Source organism: Terrapene carolina, unplaced genomic scaffold (genome assembly GCF_002925995.2).
Source record: "Terrapene carolina triunguis isolate 2854851 unplaced genomic scaffold, T_m_triunguis-2.0 Scaffold131, whole genome shotgun sequence".
Lineage (NCBI taxonomy): Eukaryota > Metazoa > Chordata > Testudines > Emydidae > Terrapene > Terrapene triunguis.
The window spans coordinates 27,974,003-27,987,817 of record NW_020664482.1 but is presented as its reverse complement, the minus strand read 5'-3'; the positions used below and the strand labels follow the sequence as shown (position 1 = coordinate 27,987,817).

General features: G+C 38.8%; 1 protein-coding gene across 4 annotated transcripts in view; it reads right to left on the bottom strand.

Moving 5' to 3' along the window:
- The window catches only part of LOC112103386 (connector enhancer of kinase suppressor of ras 2-like), a 526,129-nt gene that overhangs the window by 222,435 nt on the left and 289,879 nt on the right, over positions 1-13,815 (bottom strand). For all 4 annotated transcript variants that reach the window (XM_026652993.1, XM_026652992.1, XM_026652995.1 and 1 more), the window contains exon 8: positions 11,757-11,825. In XM_026652993.1, the coding sequence (XP_026508778.1) occupies positions 11,757-11,825 (69 nt within the window). The remainder of the gene's footprint in view (positions 1-11,756; positions 11,826-13,815) is intronic.

Below are 13,815 nucleotides of genomic sequence, written 5' to 3'. Positions count from 1 at the left end.
ACCGGGACGACTTTAAGTGAGGAGTTACTATACTGTGTCCAGTTCTGATGTCCACAATTCAAGAAGGATGTTGTAAACTGGAAGGGATTCAGAGAAGAACCAAGAGAATGATTAAATGATTGGAAAATTAAGGGTTACTTATCAGGAATAGCTATTCTTCCAGAGTTGCCTCTGTGCATTCACATTTATAGGACCTAGAACCTCTAGTGTTGAGCTGCAGAAATGTATAGCAAACCTGTGTCTGCTGGGAGGGGGGTGCAGGAGAGCTCTTGTGAATGCCATTAGCTCCATTTATATAAAGGAGTGCAACCTCCCCCCCTCACTACCACATCACTTCCTTCTCCCTAGCCCACAGAATCCTGAAATATAAAACTCCAAGGTTGAGGGGAAGGCAGGTGAGTAGTGTCCAGGCACACAGATGACTCTTGAAGAACAACATTTATGAGAAAGTAACCCTTCTTCCTTTTTTGAGGGTCTTTGTGCATTCCCACTTATGAGAGGCTAGCAAGCAGTGACCCCATCAGAGGACGGTGTGCAAGGCAAAAATGGATTGTAGCACTACCTTGCCTAACTGAGCATCAGAGCAGTGTCAGGTGCAATGGGCAATGTTTAGTGAAAGTATCAACAAAACTTCATGTTTTGCTTTGCAAATCTCTACAATGGGAACCTGTCTCAGACAAGCTACTGACGTAGCTGTGGCCCTAGTAGAGTGTTTAACTCAAGAGGTACTGGTTTTCTGACTAAAGTAGACCAATGCTCAATACCTCTCTTAATCTAGTCAGAAAGAGTTTACTAACAGCCTCTCCTTGTATGTAACATGCTACCTGTTCATTTTTTTGAAGGATTTAGAACTGCCCAGGTAACAGCACAGGGCTCTTTTCACATATGTGGTATGCAGGCAGGACTCCCCTGGGTGAGCATGTGGCCTGGGACAGAAAATGGGGAGAGTAAACATACTGTGACAGATGAAAATCTGCAACCATCTCACTCATAAAGCAGGGGTAAGGTCTCAATGACTATATTTTTTATGTACTATTGTTGAGTGTGAGAGGCCAGCATGGCACTGCGCTCACTAAACCTCCCAGAAGTAGTGATGGTTATTCAAAATACCATTTTAATAGAGAGGTGTTTTAAGGAAGCTTCAGACAGGGGCTCTGAGTATGGAACCATTGGCACAGTTAAAACTAGAATCAAATCCCAAGCTGGGAAAGGTCCTCTAGTACTTGTCACCCAGCACATAAACTGTGTCCAGTTGTTACAGTCTGTAAAGATAAAGTTCTTTCTGGGCTATAGCTCTCTGTGAACAGAAGTGGTGTGTGGTCAGCAGGTTATCCCCCATGCAGCTAAATGGATTCAGATAAATATTCTCCCTTGCCATCAAGAGAGGAAGTCTGGGCACAGTGGAAGACCAACTGACATTTCTCTGGTATGCTGGAGAAGATTTGTGTACCAATAATTCTGAGGCCACATCAGTGCTAATAGTATGATATTGGCCCTCTCCTTGCTGATCTGCCTTATGACTCTGGGAATCCAGGGAGAGAAGGTATGGACAGAGTAATTGCTTCAGTCCAGCAGGAATACATCCAGTAAAGATTTCTTGTTCCTGCGAGCCTTGGTGCTATACATGAAAGCTGCAGTCCACTACGTGAATTGCTTGTGTCAGTATTAGTGAATATACTGATTATATAGGAATTTACTGAGCTGTAACCAACAAATTATTCTAGCTCACTAATGGAAATAATAGTAATTATAAGACCCATATTGATTCATGCCAACTTATATCTAAAAAAGTAATAAAGTACTATATGTGGCTTTGAAGTTCAACAACACTCTAGTAAATAATAGAATGTTTCTTCCTTCAAACTAGTCAAGGATAAAATTCCATTTACTTAGCAGTGAATTGGAGCTTGCTCTAAGAAGATAAAAATAAGCTTTTCTGAAGGTCATGTACTGGCTTTTTCCATTTTTTTTCTATGCAAGAAAGGAAACAGATTATTAATTAATACATATGGGTGCAACAGCTTGAAATTAGGTCCCATTATTAAAAAGAATAACCAAATCCTGGCTTTTTAACAATTAGGTAATTAGATGTTGAATGATGTTGAAACTGGTAGAAGTCTACATGATCATGGCACTTTAATTCAGAAGATAAATATATTTAGCATTTGTATAAAGTAAGTCTAATGAAGAATGAATTCATATATACATTTAATGAAAGTTTAATCATTACTTTTGTTCCTAGAACTGGCCTTAAGTTATCTGTTTAGCCTGTGCCCAAGTATCCCTGTTTCCTTCCTTTTACTCTCTAGTGCCCCTCCTTCCTCCTCCGGGCTTGGGAGAAGAGAGGAACTGAATATTTCCTCTTGCTCAGACCTACAAATCCTCATGTATGTGGAGTGGCTGAAGGAGAGAGAGAGGGATGTTTTTGAGAGTTGAATGAATGAGCGGTGGATGATGGGTGGGTGTGGGGGCAGGAAAAGCTAATTATAAAGAGGTGGGTTAACTGAGGCAGGGATCACATGTGCTGGGAAAATGGCACTCCACTTGGGCAATTCCTACACAAATTCATGTGATGCTCATGAAGTGAGAGGCTAATAATACCAGCGATAACCAGGCGCAAGGCTAAATTCTGCCTCTGTGTAGAAATGTCCTTAAATAGATCCGTGTGTAAACAACATAAATATGCAACTATATTCTGATTGGCAAAGACCAAATTCACATAGTCCCCACGCAGATTATTCCTGTTAGGAGCTTGAGACAACTGCCTAGGATTGGGTGTAGGTGCCTTTGACTGTATCAGCAAAATCATGCTGATTTGGCCTGCATTCCTGTGCCCTTTCTAGAATGCTCCTCTGCAGCTGCATTCACAGAGGGCTTGTGAAGAGGATTCCCCATGGGGTTTTGTCATGCCTGGAGTGAGGCAGAAATATTCAAAGACACTGGAGCTAAATGTTCAAAGGGTGTAAGACTTGCAACTAAGTTCAGGAAATTAGGCTCTCTTAGCAGCTGGCTTATGCTACTGAACTCCCTTCCACATGATATCAGACTGACCACAGATCTCACCAGCTTCAAAATAAAATATAATAAATCATCTCTCTTTACATTAGCTTCCCCCCCCCAATGACTGCCCTATACAGATAGTGCCAAAAAAAGTCTACCAACTACTTCATGTAATTGTGTGCACGCTCAAATACCACAGTGATGGGTGCATTAAAATACAAAGATTAAATAAACTAGATATTTGGTAATTTTATTACGTGAATAAATATTTTCAGGGCACAAAATAAAAACCACTACATTCATTTTTATATTTGTTATCCTAGCAGGATTTGAACCATGGGAGAAATCCATCTGAAAGGTAACAGGTAGGTTTTTTTTTTTTTTTTTTAAACCACCACATAAATTTCTGTGAGGGAAGTAGCATTCTTGTTCATTAAAATTCAAATAGACACTTATTAATTTTAGTAATAATTGCTGAATTTGAAAACTGGAATAAAACAACATGCATCAGTGGAGTTATTCAGTACTTATACAGAAGTGTTATAAAGTGCTCTAAAGATATGACAGAGTCCATGTCCAAAAGAGCTTTCTGGTCTAAAGACACAAGAAGGTACAATAGCATCCAAAAGCAAACAGGAGAGGCAGTGTTGGGAGTGATTTCTCTGGTTGGAATGCTTCACAGACCAAAAGGGACTGGACATCAGACTTGAATTGGGAGGGTGTCTGAGAATTAGGGGCAGCATGAAAGAGGTCAGCAACGTCTCTTTGGCTTCCTTTGGACCTTTGACAAATTAGCTTCATGAACCAAGATGCCAGGGTCTCTCACACTGTGTGCTTCTCCCTTATTCACTTCCTGTGGAAAAGGGGAGGACTCTACAACATGAAAGGGAAAGTAGGTAAATCAATGTAAGGGTGTACCCCTAAAGCACAATCTAGCACTTAAAGACCTTACTCGCTGAGTATCCTCTCTCTCTCTCTCTCTTGTATTCCTAAGATTTTCCCTTATATAGTTTTCCTCTGGGAAAAAAGTATCATTCTACTGCAATTCATATTACTGTTTAAGAAAAAAGGTAACTTTGCTATCTACACAGTGAATATCAACTCATACTTACAAAGCAACTTTTTAGGCTATAGTAAACAGACTATTGTAGCTAAAATGTAGAACTTATCTGAAAAAGCAGGCAATAGTTTATGCTAAAGATACCAGAGGATATTATGTTGAGCACCTAAAAATGAAATTAAAAAAATTTAGAAATGGCTCCATAAAGCTTCCACAGGCTGAGGGCTAACTGCCACAGAAGGATTATATGAAAAAAATCTGGTCATTTTAGTTTTCAGCCATCTGTGGTAACTATGTCGCTCAGGTTTCTTGAAGGTTAAAATATCAACCAAATTAGGAAAAATAGACAGCTGTGAAGGGTGGCCATTAAAGCAAGAGCAGCAGTCTATAATATTTCAAGTACCAATGTATGAGGCATGTTATATATTTTTTACATTGGTTTAAAAATAGGTCCAATAACAATACTGATAATTAAACTTATAAAAGTAGCAAAAGGTTTCAAATTATGACATATCTTTAGCTTGGACAGTCAAGATAAATTATTCAGCAGGTAAGTATTATTCAAGCACTACTGTTATGAACAACCATACATTTGACAGTTGAAGGGTCACAATTGAGAGCATTATGAAGATTTGCTCAGCATGCAGATAGGTTTACAGCCAGGACCATGAATAGTATTCTGATTGGTAAGGAAAATATCACCTATGTGATGAGTGGAGATAAGATGACTGAATGGAGGGACTAATTTATATTATACCCGTCAGAAAGACTCTCAAGTTTGCCAAGTGCTCAGTCTATTCCAACCTTCAAATCTAAACTATAGGAACATCTGCCACATACTGAATATTTCTGCACTGAAACATAGAAAATGACATACTGGCTCAAATCAGTGGTCTATCTAATCCAGTACCCTGTCTCTGACAGTCACCAGTTCCAAAGAAAGCAGCATAAACTTCATAATCAGCAAGTATGGAATAACCTACTGTCAAAGGATGACTAGCCCCTTTAAGAGGAAATGGAGCCATAAATAATTAGCCGATTTCAGCCTAAGGGGGCAGGACTAAGGAGGATCAGGTGATATCTTAAGGGACACCTGGGCCTTATAAAAGTACAGAGAATTCTGGGTGTGAGTAGGCTCCTGTGGAAGGCCCTGACTGACAGTCTTCAGGGGAAAGGGTCCTCCAGGAGAACCAGCCTGAGGGTCCAGTGGTCTATCCCAGAGACCAGAAAGACTGGTATAGGTAGCTCAGAAAAGGAATAGGGCCCAAAAGGTAGGCTGAAAAGAAGTCCTGAAGGACAGAAGGACCTTTTTGTTTGGGATTTTTTAGTTTGGGACTTGTTTATTATATGGCTGGAGGGCTAAGCCACATCTCCAGCACAGACTGGTGTCTGCAAAACTGAAGAGACAAACCTCAGGCAAGGAAAGTAAGGCAGGGAGCCTCCAGCCATTGCATGCTCTGCCAGCAGGGGGCTCTACAGCACAGCTAGTCCCCACAACACCTATCCATAGGGGAAGTTACTTCCTAACCTGCCTAATTTAGTAGTTCCCTTAAGCATGAGGGTTTCTATCACTTCTGAAAAAAAAAAAAACTCGAATGTAGCTGTTAACTGAAATGGGACTCGATTCTGTCTTTTTAATTATGTTTATGTGAAGCATCCCAGGATATCCCTGTGAAGGACACTACGTACATGCATTTTGTTATTCCTGTTTGTCGCAATAAAGTCTTGCAAAAATATTTTAAAAACTTAAAAGTACCAAGTTCATCTATGGCATAATGCCAGTGAAGTCAACAAAACTACATCAAGCATGAATTTGGTCCTGTTTATTTCTAGTTAGCTTCTAGCATCAGAATTTTAATGGTCTAGAAAGCCACAAAACTTTAAAAGAAATTATACCAATGTCTTAAACAGTGGAACAAATTCCAACTTCATTACTCTCATGCAATGGAATTGAAAACAAAAAGTTTATTGAAGTGGATTTTTTTCTCCCAGTTTCAGCAGTTTATAGATGTGTATGCAAAATGCACATGCACCCACTGTGCACACAAAAAATGGATAATTTCATATGCAACTAGAGATCTTCAGAACTGGCTCAGACAATTCCTAGTACCAAACAAAAGTCTGCTTGGGAGTGCATATGGTATTGGTCTAAACTGTCCACTATAAATCACGTTATTGCACACATACAAACACAGACAAAAAAAAACAAACTCTCTGTGTTTCCAATTACAGGTAATGCAGCAGACTCTACATCATACCAGCATCCTAAATAGCTAAATATGTGACAATATATAAAAAAGAATGCCCAAAATATTAGTGGTGCATGTTTCACAAACTATTAATACAATGTACTTAACCAATTATACATACACACACAAAGTATAAATATTTATTGTTTTGCAAAATTGAAATCAAGAAAAAGAGAATATAATTATCAGCTCTAAAAAAAAATTAAAACAAAAGCCTGTCTTTTCTTTCTCTTCCCTTCTACTATATAAATGTTTTCTATAACTGTTTAAAACAGCTGGATTTTCTCAACTGTAACTCCATTTTTCTAATCACTTCTTATAGATTTATTTCTTTTTTTATTCCCTCTGTTTTCCCTCAAGTTTCCTATTTTTTTCCATCTCTCACCCCCACTATTTCCCCCCCTCTTAATTTTACTTCAGCTGCTTTAATATGCATTTTTTTCCTGTGTACTGTTCTCTTATGCTTCATGTCCACCCTCTTCTTCTCTAGGCCTCTCCCTTTCCTTTTCTCTCCAGAAAAACATGAACAGGGGTTTTGTGCCTATTAAGATGACCATTCATGTTTCAAAGATAAAAAAGGAATTATCTGAAATATAAATGAAAAAGCTCACGTTTAAGGTACTGCTATCTATAACGTTTTATTCCTGGCATAAAATCATGTGTGTCAGAATGCATACATGAGTATATTGTACAATAATTGCTTGGAAACATTCTTTTTCTGATCAAATACTTCTTAGCAGCTTTAAAACAACAGTCAACTCATGTTTCCTCTAGCACCAAATAAAGGACATCCCTTAAAACAGTCTCTTATTTCCTTGCTCTCTTCTTTCATTTTCCCCTAACACTTTCTTCTCTACCTCTCGCTGTCCAACTCTTTGTCTTTTCCTTCCATCATCTCTTTTTTCTCCCCGTGCTCCCATCAGTTTATGGTACTCCTTTATACATGGCATTCCCAGAATTTCTCCTACACCTCCTTGTTTGCATAGCAGGTGTTCTCTTCTCCTGACCAGACCCATCACTAGCTAAATGTATCCTGTGATAGCCAGTGTTTCTTCCTGATCCTACCAAAGATAGCAGCCAATGCTGCAAAAAGAAGAAACAATGTAGAGCAGGGATAGGCAACCTATGGCACATGTGCCAAAGGCGGCACTCATTTTCAGTGGCACTCTCACTGCCTGGGTCCTGGCCACCGTCCGGGGGGCTCTGCATTTTAATTTAATTTTAAATGAAGCTCCTTAAACATTTTAAAAACCTTGTTTACTTTATATACAACAAGAGTTTAGTTATAGAATATAGACCTATGGAAAGAGGCCTTCTAAAAACATTAAAATGTATTACTGGCACGCAAAACCTTAAATTAGAGTGAATAAATGAAGACTCGGCACACCACTTCTGAAAGGTTGCCGATCCCTGAGGTAGAGCAAGTGAGAGAGAGAGAAGAGCACTGATCAGTACAAGGGTGCTCAACTAGATTTATCTTTCTCAATCAGAGAAAGCAAAGCAGTGAAACAATAATTGTTATCCCTATGCTGCAGCCAACTGGTAAATCCATGAACAGGCAACTCCAATCAGGGCCGGATTAACTCTCCTGTGGGCCCAGGGCTATTAGATTTTGTGGGACCCCTGTATACAAGTCTTTTTCCTGGAAAGGAGTTTGGTGCAGGAGGGGGCTGGGGCAGGGGATTGGGGTGCAGGAAGGGATGCAGGCTCCGGCCAGGAGGTGTAGCAGGGCACAAGCAGGTTGCCTGCATGCTGTGGCCCCGTGCTGCTCCCGGAAGTGGCAGGCTGCTAGCACGTCTCTAGGGCCCCTGAGGGGAGGGAGACAGCATGTCTCCGTGCGCTGCCCGCGTCCACAAGCGCCGCCCCCATAGCTGGGGACTTTTCGCGGACCAGAGTTGGAGATCGCTGCATGTGATTTATTTTTGCGGGGCCCCCCCTTGAGCCGGGATCCTGGGCTGCAGTCTCTAAAGCCCCTGCCATAATCTGGCCTTGACTCCAATGCAGGAACCTGGAAGCCCAAAAATCAGAACCATCAGAAGAACCCAGGGTTTTGAGAAGTGCTAGGGCTGAGTTGATGCATCTTTAAACTACATACAGGTGACCCAATCCAAAATCCCACATCCAAACAACCCCACACTTTGTGACATTTGAAATACAGATTCAAATTTTGCCATGAGCCTCTCCTCTGCTTTAACCATTCAGAGAAAATCACAAACCAGATTAAAACAGGGGATTTGAGTTTTTTGCTCAGGTCTGTAATGAGAAGTATTTGAGTCAAAATAATCTGGTTTCAGTCATAGAAATTTATTTTAGGAATAGAGAATCCTATTTAGGCCGGTGTGAATTTTCCTCGGAACTAGTTATCCAGCAGCAGAAAATACTGTCAAACATTTAAGAGTGATCAGTAAGTTTGTTTTGCTAAAATTTCCCACAGTTGCTAACAATGCTACTACTCCACAGCGGGTGCACTAGAGCAGAAAGGGCTCCAGACAGCCATTAACATTTCAATCACCTTATTGTCTAACACTGTCCAGAGTAGGTCTACATGATATGGGTACAAGTCCTCACTTGGTGTAAATCAGCTCCTCCAAAGAAAATGGAACTATGGCAACATACACCATCCGAGGATCTGGCTCCTGGTGCTTAAAATGCCAGCATCTACCAGCTCCTTTGTCTACATTAGCACATCTAATGTTGCTCCCAGCAGTGGAGTGGTGCTGGTATTAGCAACTGTGGGAAATGTTAGTATAAAAATAAAATCTCAAGTATGGACACAGACTTACAGTGCTGTTTTAGCAAAAATGATCCTAGTTTAGAGATGGCCTAAGACTATCATCCACTCCACATCAGTGAAGCACAGAGTAAGAGAATATGATTTTAGCTGTCAATATTTAGTTACTAAATAAATTGTACTGAGATTTTGCTGTGCACATTATTTCACATCACTCCATTGGTTATCATTCCTTTTGTTTATTAGTATCCATTGAAAGAATGAAATGATTAACTATAGCATTCATTAAAGAATTAGAAAACAGAGATCCATTGTATTATCCAGGCTACAGGTTCAATACAATACACACTGCTAAACACTCATTGCAATATAATCGGCCCCGATAGAGACCATCCTTTCCAGATTCAGTATCTATTTTACAGTAAAACTGGAACTTTTTTGTATTTTAAAATATAAACCAATGTGGAAGGCAATGTATGCTTGCTGGCAGATGTGTGTGACTGCTCCATATAATGCATCTTATCCTGGATAGCAGGGTCTTGAATTGAAAATCTTTAGTGGAGTTTTGTTGTTCCAAATATATTTGCTTATTAAAAATTTTAAGCTATTATTGGAATGAAAAGTGATGAAAAACAGAAGATTAATCCTTTCCCAATGTATTAAGTAACTCAAAGCAGTGCAAAATTAGTTCTTAAGACTGACTTCACCTCTCTGGTAATGGGCACCCATGGAAATTCAAATTTGGGCAATGGCAGAAAGAACGATATCAAAAGAGACATTAGTGACAGACTCCAAAGGCAAGAGGCTCTGGGATGACACTCTATAGTCTATACTAACAATCAGCATGGGGAGATCTTACTAGAATCTCCATATCTGGCCCTTATCAGACTGGAACAGAAGTTGGATGCTATTCATATTTTGGAGATTTGAACAGAAATTAAACTGGAACAAAAGACTGGTTGTGTAGGGAAATACAGTGAGGGAACAACAACAAAAAATCATTACTCTGCAAGCTCAAACAAATCTGTTAATGAAGGGTAACAACCACCAATTAGGAAGGAAAATACCATATCTGGAGAACACTCCAAACTATACCAATTTATGGTTAGTGAATTTCCCAAAATGTGGATGGTGAATTAATTAATAAAATTACGCTTGAGCTGTTCAAACTGTACTTTCTGGAGAGTGCTTCCCATTTACTGGAATGAGCTGTTTTAACTAGTTAGAAATCTATGTATTGAACTTAATTGAAGACATGCAACTGAGTTACTGCAATGTTAAGGTTGTTCAGTTACAATCACAAAAATTCAGGAAATGCAAAAGTTAAGGTACCAACAGCAATGTTAACTTAGCTCCATTACACATCCTGTATGTACTGTAGTCAAGCCCAGATAAAGGCAATCCAGAGACCTAGAGTCACCATGACATCAGGGTCATTTTATGACTTTTTAATAACAAAAAATAAAACTTAGCACTTATATAGCACTTTTTATTCTGTAGATCTCAACAAATTTTACAAAGGTGGAGAAATAACATTTATTTTACTAATGGGGAACACAGAGGTGCAGTGACTTGCACTGGGTCATTCAGCAAGTCAATGACAGAGGTGGGATAGTTAATTTAACTAGGCAATATTAGGCCATACCCATATGGTTGCCAGCCTTGGGAACCCTAGAGCAGATGGTTGTCTGGCTCCAGCAGCCATTTGCAGCGCTAGCTCAATTAACCCCTGGTAAGAATGAGGGAATTATGTCTATTATTATAAATATCATATGCAACTCAGGTTACCTGCTTAATATTATCCTGCCTGACTGCAAGGAGTAAATCAAAGGAGATTGTTAGAGGGAAAAACAGAAAAATGAAACAATGACAAATAAGGTTCCTTGAGGAAACACTGGGGAAGCTATTAATTGGGGAATAACCACCTGCCTGGTTCCAGCTAGGCTAGCAAGGTTTATTCTTCCCAGGCCCAAACCTAGGATCAAAGGGGATACTAAAACCCTAACATGCCAAACTAGGGAGGAATGGATTGAATGGGCAGCAGTAGCTGGAGATGAGTCTCTGATAGACAAAGAATGCCACAGGGGCGTTCTGACTCTCCCAGCCCAGGAGCTCAGTAGAATTCACCCAAAACTTGCAAAGAAAGAATAAAGTTTATGTAAGAACTCGGTGTACAGGCCTTTTGGTGTTTTATCCCTTTTCTCTGCTTGAGTGAATAATCAAAGCTTTGTTTTGAAGATGTTTTTGAGTTACATTAGCCAGTTGCCTGTCACTGGCTCCTGTGGAAGAGATTATTCAGTATCTCACTTTTATACTACTTCTACATTTTGAGTATAAATCCTAGATTATAAACAATTTAAACTCCATTTTTAAACAGTTGTATTAAATTAGTGGGTTTATTTATTATGAAAACCAAAGTGTAAGAATTAGAGTTTTTGCAATAAATATATTTATAGATAATATGTTTCTGGATCTTCTTATATAATATGACAGCACACAGCAAATACAGAAATGTACAAACTTATCTCAATACCTAGAGGAGCGGTTGATCAATCAGACCACAGCTTTCACGTTTTCTGGATAACTTTTACTCTTTCAATATTTTTAAATGCATAAATAATAATTTAGATTGCACAAAGCTAACCACTAAGTGGAATATTTTTCATAGTGCTGGGAACAGAACAAACCCACACTGCAGTATCTACTAAGTACTCACCACAGTTTGATGGTTGACCTGGATCACCTCATCCCCTGCATGGATCTTCTTACACTGGTCTGCAGGAGACTAGAGGCAAGAGATAACAGTTAATTTGGCAACTGTGAAGGACCTAAGAACTAGTAGGGGAAAAAAGACAATAGGCCCTGCCCAAGGAAACTCTATTCTAATAACAATAATAAATTGTATTTATAAGGTGCTGTGTTTCCTTTTCCAACCTCAGTATACATACCAGTATTGTGACTGGGTACTGTAGGGATGAGAAACCTAAACTAGTGATCATCTTCTCCACTGAGCCCTGGTACACTCTATTGCTCACCTCCCATGCAATTTAACTTGTACTACTGTTCTTGCAAATATGAGATTAGGGTGTCAAGCAGTCCAGACTCCATGGGTGAAGTGCACACAGCTGAATGGAAGGTGCCAGGCACCAGCAGGTACAGCTGAGATCTTGCGCTATTAAATCAATACAGTTGCCCAAAAATGTTGGAGAGCACCAAAAATATAGCCAAGAAAACAAAGCAGCTAGCCAAACAAATCATTCACTGAAATTTTAGGTTTGCAGCCAGTATGATACCCGAAATATCAATACGTTTGCCTCTTTCATTTGACAAGCGTGATTTGAAATTAAAAGTATCCTTTGAGAGTTTGACTCTGTTCTTCACTGGCTTTGATAGGTGATTTTCTTAAACGTCATCTACTTCAGACTAGACCTTCAAGATGAAATTGTCATAACTTTGGTTGCTTTGGGCTGGACCATATCTTTATTTAAGTGTAACCCAGACAGTTTACAATAAAGCAAATATAGACTAAGGCTCTGGACTGGACAGAGAACTTCAGCATGTGCTCAGATCTCATTGATTCCAGTGAGCTTTATGTGCCTCAGTCCTTTGAGAAATATGGAGGGACTTGAGCATCTGTGTACGTGCTTTGCTGAATCAGGGCCTAAAAAAGAAACAAGATTAATTCTACCACTAAAAACTAGACTAAAAGTACGAAGAAAACCAGCATGTTGTGACCCAGATCTTCTGAATTAAATAAAAACAAAGGGGTGGGATGGGGGCTACTTTAGGAAGATCCCTGATTATGAAAAGGAATGTAGTGTTGTGTTACCAGAGCAGTAAATCTAGAAGTAAATTGAGCTTTTTTCACTTCCCCCAAAAAACTTCTAAGTAAACCTACTCAAAAATATTAGGAATATCCTTGTTGAAATAAACTTTATAATAACTCTAAAAACTTCATTCAGAAAAGCACCTAGGACACGTGCAGTTGGAAATGTTTTAACTCCCTTATTTCTTAAATGTTTAAATGGCAAATACCTTTATGAAATGCATACTTGCAAAGATGTTCTATAAACATTCAACTCCTAATATCATTCCTATGTAAATGGTAAAATGTTTAAGGATTAGATTTAAAAACTCTTGTAATAATTTTATTGGAATATTTAAATTAATTCTATTTCAATATGTTAATCTCCTGTTAATCACCAAATGATTAGAACATGTATTCCTGGAGAGGAGATGAAAGTTAAATATTGATAAATTAATTAATTTGATTAAAAATTCTTAATATTCGTTAATTGGCATGTTTTAAGACAGCTCCTTGCATGGCAAATGGCTTCTTCCAAGTTACTGATTTAGATATTTTCTTCCATTTCATAGAATTTAATTAAATAGCTTTGCTCAATTATAAACTGTCTCGTTGTTCTTGTTAATAACCAACAAGAGCCACCTTTCCTTAAACAGAAGTATTTTGCCCATTCATAAATATTTTAAGTTATCTAAGGACAGACTAAGACTGGCTTCACAATAATTTTGGGAAATAAGACCTTGGTCTCCATTTAACAAAAGAAAAGTGCCCCAGCAAATGCAGGCCCACTCTCAGAGGTGTAAACCGTGTTAAAAGCTCTACACAGAGAGATGGACAGAAGACACTGTAATAGACGTAACCAGTTTGTCATTTGTGTTGTTTTTTTTTAAATGTTTTCTTTCTTTAATATTAAAATAGCCATGGCTGTTAATTGTAATTATTTTTCTTGATCTCAATCATGATGTCCCAT